This window comes from Hyaena hyaena, unplaced genomic scaffold (genome assembly GCF_003009895.1).
Source record: "Hyaena hyaena isolate Hyena2069 unplaced genomic scaffold, ASM300989v1 scaffold_108, whole genome shotgun sequence".
Classification (NCBI taxonomy): Eukaryota; Metazoa; Chordata; class Mammalia; order Carnivora; family Hyaenidae; genus Hyaena; species Hyaena hyaena.
In genome coordinates this window covers 559613-585682 of record NW_024080741.1, presented here as the reverse complement: position 1 = coordinate 585682, position 26070 = coordinate 559613, and the positions used below count along the sequence as shown (strand labels likewise).

General features: G+C 42.5%; 1 protein-coding gene across 1 annotated transcript in view; it reads right to left on the bottom strand.

Annotated features, from left to right (window-relative positions):
- The window catches only part of CACNA2D4 (calcium voltage-gated channel auxiliary subunit alpha2delta 4), a 112956-nt gene extending 89691 nt beyond the window's left edge, over nt 1-23265 (bottom strand). Inside the window, exons 1-6 of the mRNA XM_039236349.1 lie at nt 23090-23265; nt 19298-19379; nt 17264-17380; nt 10915-10974; nt 9372-9534; nt 8902-9033 (exon numbers count right to left, since the gene is read on the bottom strand). Of these exons, the coding sequence (XP_039092280.1) occupies nt 8902-9033; nt 9372-9534; nt 10915-10974; nt 17264-17380; nt 19298-19379; nt 23090-23265 (730 nt within the window). The remainder of the gene's footprint in view (nt 1-8901; nt 9034-9371; nt 9535-10914; nt 10975-17263; nt 17381-19297; nt 19380-23089) is intronic.
- Nucleotides 23266-26070: the final 2805 nt, after the last annotated feature.

Below are 26070 nucleotides of genomic sequence, written 5' to 3'. Positions count from 1 at the left end.
TCTTTTGAAAGATTTTAATGATTGGGAATAAAGGGTTCAAAATAAGGAGATTAAAAATAACAGGTGAAACTTTAGTTGGTTATGTTTGGGCTAGAATAAAGGTTGTGTCAGTACCATGAATGTTTAGAGTCTCCAAGAGATCGTCCTGTTCCATAACAGTTAGACTTCAGATGAGATACACCCTTTGCTGGTCTCTCAAAGGTAGGAGGTTTTCAGAGATCATGCCCCAAAACTAGACAAATGAAAGCAGAGTCCCAAGAATGAGGGGCAGGGGTCTGGGAAGCCAGGAGCCAAGGCCTGGAAGGAAGAAACAGGACTAGAGGATGGTGGGAGCTTTAGTAACAACGGTTCTGATGTAGACCTGCAGACAGCTGTGAGAAGTAGGGTCCTACAAAGGACACATTCCTATAGCAGCAGCACAGGTGTGAGGAATCTGATCCTTAGAATAGTAACGAGGAGGAGAAACTGCACCTAAGGTTCTAGGTTCTGAACCAAAACCTTAGAAGAGGGTTTTAGTGGTCCTGGTGGGGGTACTCTCAACTCCAAGAAGAAATAGAAGTGGTCCTCTTAGGGGAAAGCGTGCCTCTTGAAGTGGTAGGGCCTCACGGGCAAAGATTACCAAAAACATGAGAAACAGGCAGTGTGGTGAGAGGCAGCAGAAGCAAGAACCATCAGATACAGCCTCCTAAGGATTACAGATGTTGGAACTACCAAATACAAAGTAGAAGATAGCTATGTTGAAGAAATCATCAGGAAGAATATATAACAAGAAGTGATTAGGAACAAAGAAACATCCTTAAGAATATGGAACGTTTTTCTAAATGTTGAAAAAAATGCATAATGGGCTATGCAGAGGTAAAGAGACAACCCATGCATTTGAAGGATTCCACCAGAGGCTAGAATGAGAAGGTCTAATATATGTCTGGCTGGGACTATAGAAAGAGAAAAGGGAAAGCATGAGGAAAGACAATGGCCACAGAGCTGACATTGGCAAATGCTCTAGGACTGAGAAACAGTCCGAATCCACAGATCTAGAAAGCACAGTATATCCCAAGCAGGGTAAATAAGATATCCACACATAGACACGTAGTAGTGAAACCACAGAACTCCAAAGGCAAATACATACATACATACATACATACTTTGAAAACAGCCAGAAAAGCTAGAATACTTACAAAGGAAGAGCAGTTAAACTGATAGCAGATTTTCATAACATCAGTGGAAGCCGGAAGACAGTAGAAACACAGTTTTAAGGTGTTGAGAGAAAATGATTGCTAATTTAGAAATGCATTCATTCCTGGCCAAACAATCATTAAAGAATACAACAACTTTGATAGAGACCAAAAGTGTTGTTTTTCGAACTCTGCTTGGGATTTTCTAGTTTCTCTGTGTTGTTATTTATTGCAAACTATTTCTCAGGGGTGTGTCATTAAATGTAAGCTTAGTCACTTGTGTCCAAAAAAAAAAAAAGAAAGAAAGAAAAAGGACTTGGCCTTTTCTGTTTAAATGAGAGGATAACAGGAAATGATTTGTGTAACTTGTAAAGATTAAAAAAGGATGAATTAAAAAGCAAAACAAAAAAGTGGAGATAAAATAAAATGGATATAGATAAACAAAGCGGGAGCATTTTACCACCAAGAGACCCACCAGATAGGAACTCCTGACATTTACCTCAAGAAGGAAAAGGATCTTGAAAAAACATTTTGAGATGCATGAAGGAATGGTGGGCAAATAAAATAGTAAACAAAGATTCCACTCCAAATAGGCAATGTTTGTTTTAAGAAAGAGCAATAGTATCTAATTTGTGGGAATCAAAAAAGGGATATATTACATGACAGTGGAATAGACAGTGGAATAGCCAAGGTGGGAAAAGTAGATGTAAGCACAAGAGTCCTAAAGCTGTTTTGTGACTGGAAGGAGATAAAAATATTATTTAATTAAAACAATTTTTAATAGTTTATTGTCAAGTTGGTTTCCAACTTGATGACCCAGTGCTCATCCTGTCAGTGCCCTCCCCCATGCCCATCTCCCCCCTTTCTTTCCACCCCCCATCAGTCCTCAGTTTGTTCTCAGCATTCAAGAGTCTCTCATGGTATTATTTAATTTTAACTTTATAGGTTAAGTATGCCTGGTAAAATTGCAGGGGTAATTACTAAAAGAAACAGAAGGATAAATTCCAAACTTATTGAAAAATAGAGAAGAAATGAGGGAAGGAGATATTTATAAAAAATGCCAATCTCTGTAAAAGACAAACAAGGGGAAAGAGGAAACATAATAATAGAAGGACAAATAAAAATTTTAAAAATCATATAATGGCATGTTAAAAATATCAATACAATATGTGTAAACATGTTTAAGTTGCCAACCAGTAAAAGAATTGTCAGTCTGGATAAAAATTGAAAAACTATGAGCTATTTTCAAGACATATGATTAAAGGAAAATGACATAGAAGGTTGGAAGTAAAAGGAGGCAAAAAATATATATCGCCCAAATACTAACCGAGAACAAACTGGTATCATTCTATGGATATGGGACAAAATAGACTTATAACAAAATACATCATAGGGGCTAAAGAGAATCAAGCAGACATAAATCAGCAAAGATATAAAAAATTTAAACAGAATTTTTCATCCAACAATTAGAGCACACATATTCTTTTCAAGCACACATGGAATATTTATAAAATTTGATGACACACTTGGTGGCATCTCAACTAATTTCACATAAATCAGTACCACATATGCCATGTTTTCTGGTTGCAAATAAATTAAATTAGAAATTAATAATAAAAAGATAAATATAAAATCTTTATATATTTAGAGATTTTATAAATTAAAACAATTTTTATTTTATATACATAAAGAGAGATTCCCAAGTAAGGTGCTCAGTATGGAGCCTGACACAGAGCTTGATCCCATAATCTGAGCCCAAATTTAGAATAGAATGTTCAACCTACTGAGCCATCTAGGTGCCCCTAAAATACGCTTTTAAATAACTAAAAGATCAAAGAAGATATCACAGGGAAATTTAAAAATATTTAGAAGAAAATGATAATTTAAACACCACAATGACACCAAAAACACAGGCAATAACTTCTGTGTATGAGAGGACACAATCAATAGATTGAAAAGACAACCACAGAATGGGAGATATCTGCAAATTATTTATCTGCTAAGAGGTAGCAGATAAATATAAAGAACTGCAACTCAGGAACAATGAAAGCAAACAATCCTATTCAAAAATAGGTAAAGGACTGGAATAGACATTTCTCCAAAGAAGACACACAATGGCCAATAAGCACATGAGAAGATGCTCAACATCCCTAATCATTAGGAAAATGCAAATCAAAACCATGATGTGATTCAATTTTGTTTTATTTGGTTTTGTTTACATGATGAAGATGAGGAGGAATTGGAGCCCTTGTGAATTTGGTAGAAATGTAAAATGGTGTAGTTACTAGGGAAAACAGTATGGAAGTTCCTCCAAAAATTGAAAATAAGGTTGCTATATGACCCAAGAATTCCATCTCTCAAGACATCCCAAAATAAGTGAAAGCAGGGTCTCAAGTAGGTATTGGTACATCCCTGTTCATAGTAGCATTATTTGCAATAGCTAAAATGTAGAAGAAGCAGCTCAAGTGTCCATCTACAGATAAATGAATAAATGAAATGTGATCTACAATGAAATATTATTCAGTGTTATAAAGGATGGAAATTCTGATATATGCTACAACATAGATGAATTTGGAGGACATTACACTAAGTTAAATAAGTCAGGTTATAAAAAGAGAAATATGGTAGAATTCCACTTATACAAGGTACCTAGAGTAGTCAAAGTCAGAGAGACAGAAAGAAGAATGGTGGTTGCCAGAGGCTAAAAAGAAAAAGGGACAGTGAATTATTTTTTTAAATTGGTACAGAGTTCCAATTTTGTAAGATGAAAAGAGCTCTGGAGATGGATGGTGGTGATAGTTGCACAACATTATGAATGTACTTAATGCCACTGAATCATACACTTAAAGATAGGTAGGATGGACTCGTACAAATAATACTAAAATTTATGGAACTGCAAAAGACCCCCAAATAGCCAAAGCAATCTTGAGAAAGAACAAAGCTGATGAAATCATGTGCTCTGACTTCAAATTATACTACAAAGCTATAGTAACCAAAACAGTATGGTACTGACACAAAATAGACACAAAATAGATCAGTGGAACAGGACAGAGAGCCCAGAAATAAATCCACAATTATATAGTTAATTAATCTACAATAAAGAATGCAAGAGCATACAATGGGGAAAAGATGATCTCTTCAATAAATGGTGCTGGGAAAGCTGGATAGCTACATGCAAAAGAATAAAGCTAGACCACTTTCTTACACCATGTGAAAAAATAAACTCAAAATAAATTCAATATCCATATGTAAGACCTGAAACCATAAAATTCCTAGAAGAAAACATAGGCAATAAGTTTCAGTCTTATCAATATTTTTTTGGATAGGTTTCCTCAGCAAGGCAACAAAATAAAAATAAAATGGGACTACATCGGGATGCCTGGGTGTCTCCGTTGGTTGAGTGTCTGACTCTTGATTTTGGCTCAGGTCATGATCCCAGGGTCATGGGATCAAGCTCCACATTGGGCTCAGCACTGAGCATAGAGCCTACTTGAGATTCTCTCTCACCCTCTCCTTCTGCCCTTCTCCCCAACTTGGACTCACTTGTGGTCTCTCTCTCCCTAAAATAAAAGGCTTAAAAAAATGGGACTGCATCAAACTAAAAAAAAAAAAAAAAAATTGCCATGAAGGAATCCATAAACAAAAGACAACCTACTAAATGGGAGAAGATATTTGCAAATGATACACAGTAAGGAACTGATATCTAATATATACATATAAAACTCATAAAATTCAACAAAAAACCAACATGATTAAAAAATACACAGAGGACTTGAACAGACACTTTTCCAAGATGCCCAATAGACACATGAAAAGATGCTCGACATCACTAATCATCAGGGAAATGCAAATCAAGATACCACCTCACACCTGTCAGAATAGCCATTATCAAAAAGACAAGAAATAACAAGTGCTGGTAAGAATGTGGAGATAAGGGAACTCTCATGCACTCTTAGCAGGGAATGTAAACAGGTGCAGCTACTCTGGAAAACAGTATGGAGGCCCTTCAAAAAATTAAAAACAGGATTACCATATAATCCAGCAATTCCATATCTGGATATTTATTTGAAGAAAATAAAAATACTCATTTGAAAAGATATATGCACCCCTATTTTCATTATAGCACACTTCACAATAGCCAAGATATGGAAGCAACTTGTGTCCATCAATACATGAATGGATAAAGAAGATGTGGTATATATGTTCAATAGAATAGTATTCAGCCATTAGAAGAATGAAATCTTGCCATTTGCAAAGACATGGATGGAGATAGAAAGTATTATGCTAAGTGAAATAAGTCAGAGAAAAACAAATACCATATTTGAGGAATCTAAAAAACAAATGAACAAACTAAACAAACCAGAAACAGACTAATAGATACAAAGAATGAACTGGTGTTTGCCAGAGGGAAGGGGGTTCAGAAATGGGCAAAAGAGGTGAAGCAGATTAAGAGTTACAAAGTTCCAATTATAAAATAAATAAATAAATAAGTCAAAAGGATGTAATGTACAACATAGGGAATATAGTCAATAATATTGTAATAACTTTGTATAATAACAGAGGGTAACTAGACCTTTTGACAGGATCATTTCATAATGTATAAAAATATTGAATCATTATGTTGTACACCTGAAACTAATATAATATATATCAATCGTAATTCCATTTTGTAATTTAGGGTTGTAAATTTTATGTTATATGTATTTTTCTATAATTAAAAAAATTTTTTAAACCACCAGTAATAGCACCTGTGAGAGGCAGGAAAAGTAGAGCTTCTAGGGCCAAGGTATTGCCATAAATGCTTATTTTAGAAACAAAGAAAGGCTTAAAATTAAAGCTAAGTGTTTAATTTAATAGGTTAGGAAGAAGCACTGCAGAATACATTCAAGGAAGGGTAAAAGAGGAGATAAGGTAGAGCTGAAACAGATGACATGGAGAACAAAGAAGCAATAGAGAGCAATCCACAAAGACAAAGATGATTCCTGACTAACAAAACAGAGAAACCAGTGGCAGGATAATAAAGAAAAAATGAGTAATACTATAAATAAAAGGAGAAATAATTATAGATACAGCAGAGATTAAAAAGATGATAGGATAACTTCTTGGAAATAGTTTTGAAAACTCAGATGAAAGGGATGGGTTCTTAGAAAGAGTATTTTACCAAATTAAGAAGAAAGAGAAAGGCTTATTAGTCTTGCAAGTATTAAATATATTGAAGTGGTAATTTAAAATAGTCTCATAAAGAAAACATCAGATATACGGCTTTATAGATGAATCCTAACAAACTTTCAAGGAAAAGATCAGTCTAACTTATTTAAATGCTTCCAAAAACCAGAAAAAGAGGGAATACTTCCCAGTTTATTCTATGAAGCTACTATAATTTTGAAAACCAAAGACAGTACAAGAAAAAAATTTTACAAGATCATTTCACTCATGAGTGCAAAAAATCCTAAACAAGATCATTAATAAACTAAATCCAGCAATGCACAAAAGACTAATTTACTATGATCAAGTTACATTTCAAATGTTTTATTTTTTATTTATTTCTAGGAGAGAGAGAGAGACAGCGTGAGCAGAGGAGGGTCAGAGAGAGAGGGAGTCACAGACTGAAACAGGCTCCAGGCTCCGAGCTGGCAGTCAGCACAGAGCCCGACGCGGGGCTCGAACCCACGAACCGCAAGATCATGACCTAAGCGAAAGTCGGACGCTTAACCGACTAAGCCACCCAGGTGCCCCATGATCAAGTTACATTTTATATAAATGTAAGGAAGGGTAAACATTACAAAAGTCAATAGATAGTTAGACAAAAGACATAATAGGCATTCCACAGAAGAAGAAATACATACAACACATGATATATGAAGAAAGAGATACTCAGCTTCACCAGTGATCAACTAAAGGCAATGCCAGACCAGTGAAATACCATTTTACACTAAAATGTTATTAACAAAAACTTTTAATGTTTAATAATACTCAGGGTTTGAGAAAATATGGATCAACAGATTCTGTTATTCATGACTGGTGGGAACATAATTAGTGCAAGTATTTTGGAAAACAATTTTGCATAGCAATTCCATTCCTAGGTACATGCCCAAGAGAAACTCTCAGAATATGTCTCAGGAGACATGTATAAGAACATTCATAGCAACACTGTTCTTAAAAGGAAAAAAAAAAAGAACAAAACCCACCACAACAACAAACCCCCCCTGCAAACAACCCAGACAGGATCAGGAAGATGAATAAACCGCTATATTGGCCCCCAAGAATATGATGCAGAAAGAAATGACAAAGTACAGACATACGTGACAACCCAGGTGAATCTTGCTAGTATAATACTGAATGAAAAAGCAAGCTCTAACAGTCTATACTCAAAACCAGTTTAATAAATTTTAAAACTAAGCAAAACAAAACAATATATTGTTTAGGCAGATGTTAATGTGTTTGTAAAAATGAGATAAAACTAAATAACTAAGCAGGGAGCCAAAAAACTTCAAATAGAGGGAGAAGTTCAAAGTGCAGGATAGTTGTTACCTGGTCAGTTGAAGGGGGTGAAATTGGGGAGAAGTCAGGGCAGAGGCCGAGGTCCAAGGAGGAGCACATAAGTAAATAGAGGTTTGGTAACATTCCAGTTTTTGTGTTGTGATGTAAATATAAGTATTAATTACATTATAAATAAAAAGTTTAAAAAAACATTGAAATAGGCCTGCATGGACCCATGAGAACAGTGCACCATGATCGTGAACAGTCAATCTAATACTGTGCACCTGAGGGCTGATATATAATTATAAATGGATGTGGATGTGAGAAGTTGCCCTCCCCTCTTCCTAGACTGATAGGCCATATCTGGACTGTTTTGTCTGCCCACAAGTTGATGTCTCTGGATGTGGCAGAAATATTTGCAGGAATTGGACGCTGGAGAAGATCGGAGGGACGTGTGAGTGGTCTTCAAGCATTTGAAGGGCTGTTCCAAGGAAAAGGGATGACCTTGCTCGTTGAGGCACCAGAGAGCAGAGAAAGAAAGTGACTGGTTGTGGCTCTGGGCAGAGAAACAGGGGCATGCTAAAACCCTGTGAGCTCTAAGATCCCGGTGTCTTCCTGCAGAAGAACTGGCTTTTCCAGCTGGGGACACAGAAGGGTCTTTTAGGATTTTTTTCTGATTTCTGGTCTCAGAAAAACAGGGCTAATTCAAAACTTTCAGGAGAGTGTGCTAAAATATAAAAATGGATTGAAGTAAAATGCAAACCTTGTGGTAGATGTTTGTTTTCTACTTTTATTGGTGGACAAGGGAGCTTTCCCCATGCCATCTATTAAGTTGGCCACTAATCACATACTAACTGGTGGTGACACTTTGTGCATTGCTGTTGTGCACTTCAAGTGCATATGCTCCACTTCTCCAATTAGGATGTAAACTCCTTAAGATCAAGAATTGTTTTATCTTCCTTTGCATTTTCCACAGTGCTTTTCATAAAACAAGAGTTTAATGTGGGCATTTTGGGATTGGTTACTATGGTATTTGATAGTTTCATTTGTTCATTCATTCATTCATTCATTCAACAACTATTTATTGTAAATGTGGTTATTGTGTCAAAATGTGGGTTGGAGATGCTTTTGGATAGGAGGGGGGTCCATTCACTGGGAGTCTGAATGCCAGGGCCCATCTTCAATGTCTCCATTGCCTTATTCCCAGAGAAGCTCAGAAGACCATGGAGATGCCTCTTAATATCCTTACCTGGATAGATCCTGAAGAATCCAGTGGAACTGCCAAAATATTGCCAGGTCAATGTTGGGTCTCTCTGGAAGTTCTCCACAAATACAGTGTTCAAGACTTCAGACATGTAGACTCCATTTAAAATGTCTGGGTCTAAAAGATGAAATTACAGAAAGAACTGCAGAGAAACTAAATCAGAAGCAACTGTGACCAGCTCTTCACCGGCTGAACATACACACAGCCTGCAGTGCTGTTGTTTACAACTTCCTGCTACATTGCACTTGGAGAGCCCCACTCACACCCCCTAATACAGGATTATTGAGTTTTCTCCCAGCCCAAATTGGTGTAGAATACTTTTTCTTGCTCTCCCCAGTCAAGGAGGTTGGCTTCTCAGGAAAATGGAGGCAAATCTTTAAAACTCACCAGCATCAGCTAACAACCACAAAATGTTAGAGAGAGTGCCAGGTCACAGGGTGGGGTAGGAGAACTACCTTTGCTGTATACGTTGGTAGGCAGCTGCACGCTGCTGATGGAGGTATTCACCATCAGGTTGCTGAAGTGCGCATTGGACTCAAGGACAAACTCAGCCCCCAGCTCCACGTAATTGCCATTCTCATCCCTCTCGTTGATCAGGACAGAGTTGTAGTAGTTAAACTAGGGGTGGAGGGGAAATAGCAGCACAGAGACAATGTGGACACAAGAGATGTACAGGGTGAGAGAGAGAAAGAAATGGCACAGATCAGAGCACTCAGATGTGAGAGGTGGGGTCAGACAGACTGACAGCATCCATACAAGCAGCATCCGTGGACAACTGAGGCAGTGACCTGTATTACACATATGGACACATACAGATCCCAGACAGTTGGAGAGCATGGTTGATTCACTTGCATTTTGATGTAAGTTGTCTAGATTATTGCCTCAGTTCTCCACTTTGTTTAGCATGTGTGGGCATGACCAGATCAGAGCCAGAGAGAGGCAAGTAGAGGTTCAAGGCGAAGTAAAGAGACAGAGGCAGCCTCATGGGTACCACCAATTTTCTTCCATTGTGGGAGGGCTCCTAGGAACTCTCAGTAGGTCCTGAGAGGTGAGGCTTCTCTCTTTAGAAAACAGCCTGCGGCAGCCTGGGCCCAAGACACGGTCTGTGGCCCCCGTGTCCCTCTGAGGAGCCAGCAGTGTGCTTTTTGCCTCTAACATGCAGTGTTGGAGGGTCTACTTGAAATACCACATTTAGAGCCATGATCAGAGCCATAATCAGACCATCTTCCCCACTCCCTTCACACCACCTGGTTTACATCTTGAACAACCCCCTCAGGGCACCCTATGTCCTGCCGCACGGCACAATACTGCTGACTGCAAGAGCTTTCTAAAGCACCAATCGAGCTGTGACCCTCCGCTGCTCAAACCCTTCAGTCTGTGTCATTCCAGGCTGAGCTGAGGCCAGATTCCCATCTGTCCGCGTCACTTTTTACTTCACCATCCCCTGGACATACAGAGCTGACCATTTGCAATTCCCTCAATCTTGTGTTTTCTTATTTCAGTGTCTTTTCTTTTCCCTCAGCTTCTCTATGCCTTTCCTGTTCAAATCCCTCTCAGCCCAAGGCTGGTTCTAATGCTACTTTGTTTGCAGGACTTTCTGAACTTCTAACCCTTCCCTTCTGGATTCTTGTGACTCTGTTTACCAACTCTCATGGATTTGTTACATGCCTCATGCTGGAGGTATTTGGTCTGTGAGCTTCTTGACTTTTTATCTACCACATGGTGGTTGGACAAAAAATGTTTATGGAATGGGTGGATTGCCGCTCTATGTCCCCTGCCCCCACCCCAAGTCTTGAAAATTATCTCTCCTACCTGGTCCATAAATCTCTTCTGAAAATACTGGAGAGCATTTCAGAATCAAACTATTATAGGCTCATACAAATTCTGTGCACATTAAAGGATGGTGCTGGACTTCCCACCTTCTCCCACCCCTCTGTATCTTATACTCAGGGGACCTTGGCTCTTGGTTGGGGGTTTGGTGATTAGTCATTAACTCACCACCAGAGATTCATTGAATTCATGGTTCAGGTCAGCCTCCTCGGCAGCCTCTACCAGATTCTGAAGGATGGAAACACAAAGGGGAGAATGAATGGGCAAAACAATACTAGTAGGTTTTCAATAATTTCTACTTCTAAGAATATATCCAAGAGAACTGAAAACAGGTACTCAAACACTAACTTGTGAACAAATGTTTATAGAAGCACTATTCACAACATCCAAAAGGTAAATGCACGTTATTAAGTGAAAGATGCCCATCTAAAAAGGCTACCTACTGCATTCCAACTACATGACATTATGATGTTATGGAAAAGGCAAAACTATGGAAACAGTAAAAAGATCAGTGGTAGCCAGAGGTTTGTGGGGAGGGAGAGAGGAATAGGCAGAAAACAGAGGGGTTTTTTTAGGGCAGTGAAACTATTCTGTATGACCTATTATAAGCTAAATGAAAGACTCCAGATATACAAGGTTATGTACCATATGATTCCACTTTTGTGAAATATTCAAAATGAAAAATCTACAGACAGAAAGAAGATTAGTGGGGGGATGGGGATGGGGGAATGAGAGTGACTGCTTAATGGGTACAGGGTTTCTGTCTGGGAGTGATGAAAAGTTCTGGAACTAGATGGTTGGTGATGGGAGTTGCATAGATGCATAGAGTGTATCTAGTGCCACTGGACTGTACATTTATTTATTTTTTATTTTTTTAACATTTATTTATTTTTGGGACAGAGAGAGACAGAATGTGAGCAAGGGAGGGACAGAGAGAGAGGGAGACACAGAATCTGAAACAGGCTCCAGGCTCTGAGCTAGCTGTCACCACAGAGCCGGATGTGAGATCCCGTGAGATCATGACCTGGGCCGAAGTTGGACGCTTAAGCAACTGAGCCACCCAGGCACCCCCAGATTGTACATTTTAAAATGGATAAAATGGTAAAAATGGTAACTTCTATATTATGTGTATTTACCAAAATTTTTTTTAAAAAAGGGATGTTAGCATTACAGACATCATGGGAAGTAAGGGAATTAAAGGAGACACAGATAATGGAAAGATCCCTTTCAATGGATTGGAAGAATTAATATTGTTAAAATGTCCTTACTACCCAAAGTGATCTACAAATTCACTGCAATCCCTATCAAAATGCCAATGTCAGTCTTTATGGAAACAGAAAAAAAAAACCCACCATAAAATTCATGTGGAACCACAAAAGACCGTGAATAGCCCAAAACATTGCCGGGTAAGTAGAACAAAGCTAGAGGAATCATACTTCCTGATTTCAAAATATATTACAAAACTACAATAATCAAAAGAGTTGGTATTGGCAGAAAAAGACATAAAGACAAATGGAACAGAATAGAGAGCCCAGAAATAAATCTGTACATTTATTTAAAATTTTTTTAATCTTTTATTTATTTATTTTTGAGAAAGAGAGAGAGAGAGAGAGAGCATAAGCAGGGGAGAGGAGCAGAAAGACAAAGAGAGACAGAATCCAAAGGAGGCTCCAGGCTCTGAGCTGTCAGTGCAGAGCCTAACACAGAGCTCAAACTCACAGACTGTGAAATCATGATCTGAGCTGAAGTCAGGTGCTTAAAACCAGGCAGCCCTAATCCAGCATTTAAAATCAACTGACCTTGAAGGGTGCTAAGTACATACAATAGTGAAAAAGTCTCTTCAGTAAATGGTGTTGGAAAAACTGAATATTCACATGCGGAAGAATTAAATTTGACCCTTATACCAAATACAAAAATCAGGGGCACCAGGGTGGCTCAGTTGGTTAAGTGTCTGACTTCGGCTCAGGTCATGATCTCATGGTTTGTGGGTTTGCGCCCCGCGTCGGGCTCTGTGCTGACAGCTAGCTCAGAGCCTGGAGCCTGTTTCAAAATCTGTGTCTCCCTCTCTCTCTGACCCTCCCCTGCTCACGCTCTCTCTCTCTCTCTCTCTCAGAAATAAATAAAAACATTTAAAAAATTTTTTAAAAAACACAAAAATCAACTCAAAATGAAGACTTAAATGCAAGATCTGAAATTATAAAATTACTAGAACAAAGCATAGAGAAGAAGTTTCTTGTCACTGGTCTTTTGGGGGAGCATGTGACACCCAAAACACAGACAACAAAAGCAAAAATAGAAATGGGATTGCATCAAACCAGAAAGCTTCTGCACAGCAAAGGAAACAATCAACAGAGTGAACCTACAGTTGGCAAAACTGGAGAGCTACGTGCAAAAGAATGAAACTGAACCACTTAACTATACACAAAAATAAACTCAAAATGGATTAAGGACCCAAATGTGAGGCCTAAAACTATAAAATTCCTAGAAGAAAACACAGGGAATAATTTCTTTGACAGTCACCATAAAAACATTTTTCTAGGTAAGTCTCCTCCGGCAAGTGAAACAAAAGCAAAATTGGTATTGGGACCACACCAAAATAAAAGGCTTTGCACAGTGAATGATACCATCAACAAAACAAAAAGGCAACCTACTGCATGGGAGAAGACATTTGCAGATGATATCTGATAAGGGATTAAAATCCAAAATATATAAAGAATCTATACAAGGCAACAGGGGAAAAAAACCCAAATAATACAATTAAAAATGGGCAGAAGAACTGAATATGAATATGAATAGACATTTTTCCAAAGAAGACATACAGATGGTCAATGGACACATGAAAAGATGCTCAACATCACTAATCATCAGGGAAATACAGAATAAAACCACAATGAGATATCTCTTTGTACCTGTCAGAATAGCTAAAATCAAAAACACAAGAAATAACAAATATTGATGAGGATGTGGAGAGAAGGGAACACCTGTGCACTGATAGTGGGAATGCAAACTGGTGCAGCCACTTTGAAAAATAGTATGGAGCTTCCTCAGAAAATTAAAAATAAAATTACCAGATGATTTAGTAATTCCACTGCTGGGTATTTACCAAAAGAAAATAAAAACACTAATTCATCACCATCATCCACCTCCAGAGCTTAAAAAAGAAAAGAAAAGAAAAACACTAATTCAAAGAGACATATGCATTCCTAGGTTTATTACAGCATTACTTATAATAGCCAAGATACGGAAGCAACCCAAGTGTCCATTGATAGATGAATGGATAAAGAAGATGTGGTGTATATACAGTGGAATATTAGTCATAAAAAGATGAAATCTTGTTCTTTGCAACAACATGGATGGACTTAGAGGATGTAATGCCAAGTGATATAAGTCAGAGAAAGACAAACACTATATAATTTTACTTATATGTGGACATTCAGAAACAAAGCAAACAAAGAAAAAAGAAAGCGCCACTAACAAAAAAGGCTACTAACTCTAGGGAACAAACTGATGGTTACCAGAGGGGAGGTGAGTGGGAGATGGGTAAAATAGATGAAGGGGATTAAGAGGAGTGCTGATGCATAGGAGCACATGTACCCCAATGTTCACTCTCAACAATAGCCAAAACATGGAAAGAACCTAAGTGTCCATCAACTGATGAATGGATCAAGAAGATGTGGTTTATCTATACAATGGAATATTACATGGCAATGAGAAAGAATGAAATCTGGCCATGTGTAGCAACATGGATGGAACTTGAGGGTGTTCTGCTGAGCGAAATAAGTCAGGCAGAGAAGGATAGTTACCATATGTTTGCACATATAGATGGATTAAGAGCAACTTAATGGAGGACCATGGGGGAGGAGAAGGGGAAAAATAGTAGGGGAGAGGGAGGGAGGCAAACCATGAGAGACTCTTGAATGCTGAGAACAAACTGAGGGCTGATGGGGGAGGGGGGAGGGGGAGGGAAGGGGTGATGGGCATGGAGGAGGGCGCTTGTTGGGATGAGCATGGTGTTATATGGAAACCAACTTGACAAGAAACCATTAAAAAAAAGAGTATACTTATCTTGAAGAGCACTGAGGAATGTTAAAAAAAAAAGTCAAAGGACCTGAAGAGACATTCCTCAAAGAAGACATACAAATGACCAACAGATATATGAAAAGGTAGACAATCTCACAAATCATCAGGGAAATGCAAGTCAAAACCACAAATGAGATATCACCTGTTAGGAGGCTGTCATTAGAAAGACATAAGATAAAAAGTGTTGGTGAGGCTGTGGAGAAAAGGGAATCATTGTATTGTTGGTGGGAATATAAACTAGTACGGCCATATGGAAAACAGCCTGGAGGTTCCCCCAAAATTTAAAAATAGAACTACCATATGATACATATCAAAGGAAATGAAATCAGAATCTCAAAAAAAGATATCTGTACTTCCATATTCACTGAAGATAATGCCAATAATAGGGAAACAACCTAAATGTTAGTCAAAATGATATATCGCTCGCTCTCTCTCGCTTGCTCGCTCTCTCCTCTCTCTCTCTCTTTCTATTCAGTCTTAAAGGAAAACCTTTCTACTTGTAACAACATGGATGAACCTGAAAAACATTGTGCTAAGTGAAATAAGCCAGATACAGAAAGATGAACATTGCATAATATCGCTTATATGTGGAATCTAAACTGGTCAAACTCATAGAAACGAGAGAGTTACCAGGAGCTGGTGGGGGAAGGGCAAAATGGGGAGACGTTGGTCAAAGGGTATAAAGTTTTAGTCATGCAAGATAAATAAGTTGTAGAGAACTGAGGTACAGCAATATGACTTTAGTTGGCAGTTTTGAATTGTATTCTTGAAGTTTGCTAAGAGGGTAGATTTTGGGTGTTTTTATCACACATAAAAAATTTAATAAAGGAAGGGAGAGAGGGAGGAAGGAAGGATGAATGAAGGTAGGAAGGAAAGATGGAAGGGGGAGGGAAGGAAGGAGAGAAGGAAGAGATTGAGGAAGGAAAAGTGTGAGGTATGGATGTTGGTTAGTTTGGTTGAGGTGAATATTTCACAATGTGTATGTATATTATTGGGTCATCAGGTTACACACCTTAAGTATATATATTTTTGATTGTCAATTATATCTCAATAAACCTAGGGAATAAAAAGGACCTGAGCTCCTATTCTGGCTTTGTCAGGGGAGAGGTCACTAAGCATCTCTGGTTCTCTATTCATACATGTGTATATTGGGTCAAATAATCCAAGCCCCAAATCCTAGATGTGATGAAGAAATTTCACAGGGCAAAAATTATTTTAGTGCTGCTTTGCAGTAAATTTCCCCATGGCATCCCCATGGAAGGGCCCAACATCTGCACCCAGAGAGGCTTTTTAAACAGCACTGCAGATGGAAGGAGGCAAGCGTTACTGCTCATGTTGGTTGTATGTCAGGTCACTGTCCCCTTGCTATAGTCCAGGATGGGCTCTTCAGTCCCCCAGTATCTTCTCTGATGCTGAGATCCCTTGCCCCTAAGCTATAGAAAAGAGGCTACAAATTGCCACTTGTGGGAAAGAAGGTCTCAGCAACTTTGACACTGATGCTTCCCAGAGGGTGGATTTTGATGCTTCCCAGAGGTGGGGACCAGGCAGGACACTGGTCAGGCTGCAGCTTCCTTTGTCAGCACTGCCAGCTCTCTCCCTAACCCCTGCCCTCAGCCTCCCCTGCACAATCTACCACCCAGCTCCATCTCCTCTCTCCTTGCCTTCCTGGCTCCCAAAGGGAGTCCTTTTGGGGATAACACTGGTTTCAGATGGCCAGATCTCTGGCTAGGTGGAGCCGGAACTGTGTATCTCCAAGCAGCCAAGTCCCCACAAATATTGGGGCAAGCCCTTCATGCCAGGGGAGGGACACATTCTGTTACTAGCAGGGCCAAGCCAGGCTTGGTGGATGTGCAGTGAGGGAATCACCTGAGTGTGAAGCCCAGCACTATAGGTACTTCTGCTGCCTGGATGGCCCTCTGAGCACTCGAGAGCCATGATGGATGGGTTGGCATACAGAAGAGGAGAAGGTGGGGGGAGAAGAAAAGGGGAGAGGACAGAAGGGAGAGGAGATGAGGGAGCTCCACTTTTCGAGCTCTCCATTTAGTTATATTCCTTCCCTCCCACCCACCAGCCATCCAGCCACCCACCTGTTCATTCAGCAGATGACTCCTGAGCCCTCACTCTGTACCTGCTCTGTGCCAGTTTCTGAATGTGAGGTTGTGATGCAGAGTCCCTCTTAACACTGTAGGTTGATCCTATTGTATTGTACATTGTTTCCTAAGGCAGAGCTCAAATCTCAGGTCCCTTCTCTCTCCCTGTGCTTCCCATCATTTTCTCCTTTACAAGGGTCTTTTGGCTCATGGGGATACAAAGCAGACACTCATAAGGTAGGAAGAGGATGGTGTGGGGAAAAGGATGCAGGGCCACAACACAAAGTGTCATTTTGTTGTCATGGGTGCTAGGGCGGAACCCCCACAAATCATAGGACCTGGAGTACCTTGACAGCCTCCACTTTCCTGCGTAGCATGGTTTCCATGTCCTCTGAGAACTTCCTCACCAGCTCCAAGCCATCCACCTCCTTGATCCTCAGACTGGACTCCACATCCTTGTATTTCTGTGCAGGAGAAGTGGGAGAGATGGGCACCTGTGGTCTTGTATGTGAGTACGTGCAGCCTCCATCCTCCCAACCTGTGAAGTCTTGTTGACTGGACTAGAGGCAAGGACAGGCCCTCCCCTTCTTCTATAATATCAAATGTCCTCTCTGTTCCAGGAACTCTGGAGATATTGTGGTTAATATCCTTAAAAGGGAGTAGACTGGGGTGCCTGGGTGGCTCTGTTGGTTAAGTGTCTGAGCGTCTGACTGCGACTCAAGTCATGATGTTGAAGTTCATGAGTTCGAGTCCTGCATCGGGATCTGTGTTGACAGCTCAGAGCCTGGAGCCTGCTTTGGATTCTGTGTCTCTCTCTCTCTGCCCCTCCCCAGCTGGTGCCTCTCTCTCTTTCTCTCAAAAATAAACAAACATAAAATTTTAAAAAAAAACAATTTAAAAAAGGGAGTAGACTGAGGCTCAGAGAGGTCAACAAACTTGACCGAGATCACACAGCCAGTGAGTGAAGAACCTGGTGAGTGTCCAGCTTTCCATGTCTTTTTTTGTGCAGTCATGCTCCCTCCCTCCTCACAGGGACTATGAGACATCAGTTTATCTCTCCCTGATGCCTAGTGGTATCAGCATACTCCCTTCTCACCTCCATGTGACCCGAAATTCTCACTGCCAGAGCAGAGCTCAGCAGCAGCTGCAGTTGCCCAACAAACTTCCGGTAGCCCTAGGAGTTGAGATCTGGGATCAAGTCTACTCTCTGGGCCTACGTCTCTTACCTAGCATGTATCTAATGACCCAGTTTGACCACCTAGTTGCCATATGACCACTCATCTACAAGATGTCACATTTGCATGGCTTTAGAGCATGCTCTAGAATGCTTTTACCCAAAACGACGACTTAATTATGGCTGTATCTCCCTCACCCGGGGTTGGAGAGTACAAATGAGAACATGGTGCTTTGCAAGGTAGAAGTTGCACACGAGCTTGAAAGGTCAGAGTTGTCATTGCTACAGCGGCCTGTAGGGGGCGCAGGACTCCTGGCCCCGCCCACTCCCACCAGCCCAAGGACCAGCCCGCTCGAGGAAAGGGCTGCAGTGCGGCCTTGCCTAGGCATAAAAGCCTGGGATTTGCTCTTAGCAACATTTAGAAAATGGCGAAGATCGTACTCACCTCATGAATTAAATTGTGAATATAGAGCTCTTAGCAAATGGTAATAATAAAGAATGGCAGGCTATTATTAAAACCGGTCTGGGAGTTATAAATATTAGAGAAAATGAGGTTGTTTATAATCCAGTGAGAGGAGAGGCTTGGTGTCAATCTGCTTAAAAAGCAATTAATAAATACAGGCCGGGGGGGCTGGGGGGGGGCGGGGACCTGGTTCAATGTTCTCTCCATCAGGCGCTTCTTCCGCCCAGGAGCCAGGCACCGGTCTGTAGGTGTGGGGACTCTCCAGCGCCACAGCAGGGCTGGAGGTCCTGAGAACTGTAGCTCTGCAGGGAAGCTCTCATGTCCTTCTACTGCCCAAGTACCTGCAGGGCACTTACTGCTTTCTCCTTCCTCTGCATCCCCCTTCACAGTTGTCAGGCGAGCATCCCACTCTGTCTACACCTGCTTCCTATCCCTTTTCTTCTTCATAGCAACACAGCAACCCCCCCCCCCATCTCATCTAATTCCATCTTGGCATCAGCCTTTGGGGGAATCTGAGCTGACACTACCCTGTGCTCTTGGCCACTCCACTGCACTGCCTCCACTGACTTGCTCTGTGACTTGGGCAAATCATGCCCTCCCTGGGCCTCAGTTTCCCAATCTGCAAATAAGAAGAATGGATGAGATAATCTCTAAGACCCCTTGCAGTACAGGGGACTTGAGACTCTGCTTCTCCACCAGGGTCTGGCCATCCCCCTGTGAGCTCCCTGGAAGGGGGTTACTGACCTTCTGCAGCAAGAGAGAGCCCGAGTATTTGGTCACAGTGTTATACAGGTCCCTGCCGAAGGTGTCTGCCCACAGCTTCACTCTGCCGGGTAATGAAAGTACATGTGTATACACAGGCACACACACAGACACATAAATATGGAGACACACGCAGACATATGCACATACGCACATGCACGTAGAGCACCAGTGTGTACACACACAGTGCTGATACACACAGAGACACACACATAGTACCTAGAGATACCCACATACATACATGGATCACATACACATCGACCTACACCCAGAAACATACACAAAGAGCTACCATCCCTCATGGTCAGGCAGGAGACCCAGAGGACACTTTGGGGGCCCAGCAGCTACCCTCAGGGCAGGGCAGATGAATTGGGAAGCAACGCCTGATCCCAAACCCCCAAGGGTTCTGGTCTGTGGGTGGAGAACAGAGAGGAGAGAAAGGGAAGAGGTGGTGGACAGGCCCAGGCCAGGGTGGGGAGGATCATGAGGGTGGAAACAGGAACTGTTTGGCAGTACTGCAACTTTTTTTAAATGTTTATTTATTTTGAGAGAGAGAGAGAGAGAGCAAGGGAGGAGCAGAGAGAGAGGGAAGGAGGGAGACAGTTGCAAGCAGGCTCCACACTGTCAGCGCAGAGCCTGTTGCGGGACTGATTCCAGGAACCTTGAGATCACCACCTGAGCTGAAATCAAGAGTCGGATGCTGAGCCAACTGAGCCACGCTGGTGTCCTGGCACCACTGCAACTTCTCAATGGGCCCTGCCCTCCAGTGTGCCCTGTGCAAGGTCATGACTGGCCGCCAAATCCTCTGTTGAAACTTCAGAGGGGACATGAGCCAGGGACAGAGGAAGAGGCTCTGAGCTGCTACTGTGGAGCAGAGAGGAGGCCAGGTGGGGAGGGTGTGAGGAAGCAACCCCTCACCCTGGGTGCAGACAGCCTAGAGGAGAAGCCCTGATGTCTGATCCACCCCCAGAAGTGCACCAAGATCCTGCCACCTGAGCAGGCTGGTGGCAACCTGGGGTGAATATGTAGGACTGCGTCTGAGCCTCTCCAGATGGAGCAAAAGGAGCTTGCCCACATGATCCTGTCAAAGTCCACATTTATTCAATCACTCAACCAATAATTATTAAGGTTCTACTATGTGCCAGCCATTGTGCACAGCACTAGAGCCATATCATGGTCCTTCCTCACTGTTGTAAAACCCTCAGTTAGAGGGACATCTCTGTACATACAGATAGCGCAATACATGTTTGAAGGGGAGAGGTGCCAACAAACCTTGGGGAGGTTGGTGGGGGTGCCAGGAGGGTTGTTGGAACAAGTGGGATCTGAGTTCAGTGTTAGAAGTTTGGGAGAGTTTAGGCACCTGGGTGGCTCAGTCAGTTGGGCATTCAATTCTTGATTTCAGCTCAGGTCATGTTCTCACAGTCATGGGTTCAAGCTCCACATCGGACTTTGTGCTGAGTGTAGAGACTGCTTAGGATTCTCACTCTCTCCTTCTGCCCCTCATGATCTCCCTCTCACTCAAAGAAAGAAAGGAGGGAATAAAGAAAATAAAAAGAAGAGAAAAGAGAAAAGAAAAGAAAAATAAATTTGGGAGCGTTTCGCCTGCCAAAGAGATTTGGAAGAGATTTCTAAGTAGAGAGTATAGAAGAGCTTGGATGAGTAAAAAATGACTTCAGATTTCTAGCTTGGGTGATTGAGCTGATAGTGGTGTTATTGAATAAAGTTAAGAATCATCAGGGAGATTGAGAGGAACAAGATGGAGATGGTGGAAGGTGATGAGTATCTCTTGGGATGTATAGAATATGAGGTTCCTGTTGCAAGGCTACTAAGTGCTATGGGATAGGTTGTGCACTGCACAACTCCAGAAGGCACCAATTGCATCATATTTCGAAAGACACAAACTTGAACTTAAAACCTCACAAGATGTTCAGAAAGGGCTGTCCACAGGCAATGGTATATGAGTCTGACAAGTAGAGACAGGGCTGAGAGTCATTAGTACAGAGGTAGAGTTGAAATTCTGAAGGTATATGGGCTATTTCAAGGAGCGTGTGGAGCATGAGAAGACCTGCGAGTGGATGACAAACTCTGGGGGACACCAGCAATCTTGGGGGCAGGCAAAGGGGAAGCATTGCTTGGGAAGGACAGAAGGTCAGCTTAGGTGCCCAAGGAGACCCAGGAGAGTCATTGTTAATGGAAGTTGAGGCATTGAGGTTCAAGAAAAAGGGAGTCCGGGGAGATGGGGCCAGGAACGTCTACTTATTGGGTATGGAGGAGATCTTTGGAGATCTCGGTGCGAACAGTTTTGGGAGGGCAGTAGAAGCCCAGGCAGGTGGTGGAGGCTGAGGGCTGAGCCGAAAAGGAGGACACCGCTGGATACAAGGGAGAAGCAATGTCAGTGGGATGGAAGACGATTCAGCAGGAGAGAGAAGAGGGGGGATGTCAAGGGCCTGGCAGAAGTCTGGCTTCTAGGGAGAGGGCGGGTGCAGATACAGGCAGGTTTGAGGGCCAATAATCTAGGCCAACTGTGGCGGTTTCCACGTAGATGTCCAGTGTGCCATTCTTCTCAACAAAGACATGGATTCCAACCATCTTTATTCAGCACTCAGCCTGGAGTTCCCCTTCCACAATTCTGGCGTGCGTTCTGGGCCTGGAAAATTATTCTCAACATCTCCCTCGGCAACAGAGAGTGGGTGAAGCACAGGCCAAACGGACTTGCGTTTAGGTTCTGGCACTTCTGTTTAATGCCTACATGAACTTGGGGAGGTCACCCGACCTTTCTGAGCTTGTTTCCTCAAGTACAGAATAGGAAGCTATCACCCACCTCATTGCTTTGCTGTGTGGAGTAAAGATATCATTTATAAAGCACCTAACACTGTACTAGGCATAGAAGCAGTAGAGGTTATACAACCCGATGTAAACAATGCTGCTCAAATCCATTGCTCAACAAAGCTAGACATAACGTGTTGTTTGGCCTCCCTGTCTCCACTTGGGTTAAGACGTGAGGTTGATGGCTGGCCTTGGTAGCCTAACTATTTTGCTGGACATGAATAGCTGGGCTCATGTATGGACTGAACAAGCTGCCCCCTTCCCTCTAGAGTTTTCTGCTCCCCACATACATTGGGCATTTCTTAATAGGACCGCCTGAGCTAAGGATGGAAAGTCAGATACTCCCAGAGATATTGCACAGCAATTACACTTTATTCCAAAGTGTAAATGACTGATAGCAGATTCTTTCCTGGAGCTGGGCTGATTGACAGAATGTAGGAGGGGTCCTGGAAGGAGGCAGAAAGGGACGACTAAGATGACCAAAGTCCAATTTTACCCAGCTCCCGGTTGCATGAGCCATTTTGTCTGTTTGGAACTGCTTTACCCTTTCAGAAAGACAAATTTCCCAACAAATCCTTGGGGAACCATGATGATCATTTTGAGCTAGCACATCTCCCACTGCCAGAGGCCTAATGACAGTGATTATCCCCAAAGGAGCATCTATTGGGCCTGCAGGAGCTCGAGCTGCTGCTTGCCAGCCGGAGGAGTGAGGACCCTCACTTCAGTTCTGCCTGAAAGCAGCAGGTGTCAGGAGTGGCAGGTGCGGCCCCAGAACGGGAGCCGTGTGGGAAGAAGGGAAGGAAAGGCAGAGTGAAAGTTCCAGGGGAGAGCCCCAAGGAAGCCAGAGGTCCCAGTGGGAGGGTGGGCAGAGGATTGAGCTTTACAGGGGGAAGGAAGGGAGGAAAGGGCCAGAAGAATTTAGGGAGCCGGAGTGAACTGGATGCTTACGTCTCCAGAGGAATCTTGGTCTGCGCGTGTGTAGGGGACAGGGAGGTGCTGGAGAGCAGCAGGCACAGGATGACCATGATCTTCTGCAGGGAGGCCCAGGCCCCTGGCCACTGGCACCAGGGCCTCCTGGTGTGGGGGGCGCTGGTGTCTAGGTGGAACCTGGGGACTCCTGGCATGGTGTCTCTGCTGGGCTCACGGTGAAGGCGGGGAGAGAAGAGAGCAGTCTCCGATCGCCAGCTCTGTCTGCCTTTCACCCAGATCCTTGGGACATCCCTAGGCCTTCTGCCTTTCTGGCAAGCCTGGGGTTCCCCAGCTTTGTCTTCTCTTGGCTCCAATGCTTAGCAGGGGCGGGGGCTTCTCTCTGCCCTGTAGAGTACAGTGCACAGAGGAGCCGCTCCACCTGACTGGCAGGCTCCAGGATGGGGCTGATGGTCTGCGGTGGGGGGGGGGGGGGATTGTGACAAAATGAACCCGTTAATCCATTGGCCTCTCCTCTAATCCCCTGCCTGACAGCAGGGAGGAGGAGGTGGTAGAAATGACCTCAGCAGGATTACCCTGATTCCAGAAGACAGGACTTGGTTCATTCCATTAGGGGTCAGAGCACAGCCTCATACTTTAAAGAGGCAGCCCTGTTCCTGTAGACTTGTTCCTTCTGGACCCAAGGGGAGGAAGAGACTGTGACACTGGCCTGAGAACAACAGGGGCATCTGTCCAGTCCTCTGACTTAGCAAGAGAAGGAACAAATTGGGTGCCTGAGATGCTCAGTCGGTTAAGTGTCTGACTCTTGATTTCAATTCAGGTCATGATCTCAGGTTTGTGAGACTGAGCCCAGTGTTGGGCTCTGTGCTGACAGCATGGAGCCTGCTTGGGCTTCTATCTCTCTCCTTCTCTCTCTACCCCTCCCCTGCTCTCTCTCTCTCCTTCTCTGTCTCTCTCTCTCTCAAAATTAATAAATAAACTTAAAAATAAAGAGAGGCATAATAAATTGGTGTTTTAAACCTTAGAGCTATCCTGGGAGGTCACTGTCATCATCCCTGTTTTCAGGGGGCTCTTGAGGCACGGGGAGGCTCGGGGACAGAGATGGAACTCTAACTCTGGTTCACGTCTCCAGGCCTGCTACCTTTTGATGAAGTCATAGATAACATCAATCCTATGGCCCTCACCTCCCTCATGTGTTCCTGGTCCTAGGCTAAGGGACATATTTGCTGGGAAGCTAATGAGGCTTCAGAGTCCCTCCCTAAGGGGCAACATGTTCCTATGCCCAAATGTTTTGGTAATATACGCAAAAGTAAGATTGTCCAACTACAAGTGGTTAATAGCTCTGTCTCTTTCCATTCCAACTTCTCTGTCTGATTTTCCTTTAGTTGGGTGATATTTGAATGCCTGTGGACATTTTGGGGATCCAGCTGAGAGGAAGTTGAATTGGGGAAACATTTAATTTGGGCTTAGAGAGATATATTTCTGTAGCTCACTGTCACTTCCATGTATAGACAAGTTATCTGCAACCATCCGGGTATAGGAATGGTTTCCAGGAACACTCTTATCACTGCCAGTGCCTACACTGTTCATCAGGACGTGCAGGTGCAGCCTAAGTTTATCACGGTGTGAATGTCCTACAGCACCCACCGTTGGAAGTATGTGGGAGGGGAGGGAAAAATAAGGTTTGGAGTACTTTGAGCCAGAAGCTAGTCTGGCGGATTCTTCCGATGATCAAACAAGTCAAATTGCCAGCAGATGACTTGGTTCTTATCAAGGCCTGGCCAAAATAGTTCTCTTGTGTTAGGAAAGTAGTCGATGTTGAATGTATGTCATTCTAAATATGCCTTATATTGTCTTCTCTTCTGAAGGGGATTACACAGAACAGAATTTGACCAAAACGCTCATGTTTGTGGCCCAATCTGCTACTGGTGCCACATGGGCACTGCATGTGAAGTCTCAGTTTACACAGAACATGTATCAGTGCTTCTTAGGGGATCTGATACATCTTGTCCTGACAAAATCTGCTGGTTCCAGCAAAGTGGCACACAAAAGTGCCACCAACGCAGAGAAATGCCTGAAGAAGCAAGTGTTCTGGTGACAGAACTCCTACACAGATTCATCAATAAGTCAATGTTGTAGCATCAGAGTAATCTGGCTACACAATTATTTGGTTCAACATAACGTGGCAGCCGGTTTTTAAACGCATTTGAATTGTTCCTATGAATGCCTAATTTCAGATGAAGTTTACACGTTTTTCGGATTACGAATCATAGCAAATTTAGAAAAAGTACTACACAGGCTTATGGGGCAATTAATAAATAAGAAGAACGTGTACTTTTTTTACATACTATGATTTTTGTGGTATTTACCACCTTCTTAAAACGTGTAGTTTTGAGTGATTTTTTTTCATTCTAAATAAATGTTCACTTTCATATCTATTTTTGTATTTATAATTTGCATTCCTTTTCTGCTATGGATAGCCACTCCCAAAATTTGCAAGCTCCTGACCCCACAGCATCTGGCCCCTCACCCCCTTCCTGGCACCTGCTCACTGATGTCACTGACTTCCTCTAATGGGATAAGCATAGAGCTGCTTAGAAAGCTCTATCCATGCTCATTTTCTCCTTGCACAGACATAACGGTGGCCCAGGCTCTACCTAACCCTCTAGGTTTGCTTGAGAAGACCTTAAGGTACTTGTAAAGAAAAACACTGATGCTACAATGATGAGTAAAGGAACGTGATATCTTTTGAATGACCTACTAAGGTATTCCACCCTGCAAGTGCCTAACCAGCTGTCTAGAGAAAAATGCCTTTTAAATAACTCGGAAATAATTGCTTTGTATCATTGTTTGCTCTGGCCTATTTTGCTCATTAAGACCGTGGCCCAGAGGTATACTGCATGAAATTGGGAAATACTAGAGACTGTGGTGGGAGTGGGGGGAGTAGGGGAGGGTAGAGGACTGGAGAGCCGAATAACTTCAGAGAAAGGATGTCTTAGCAG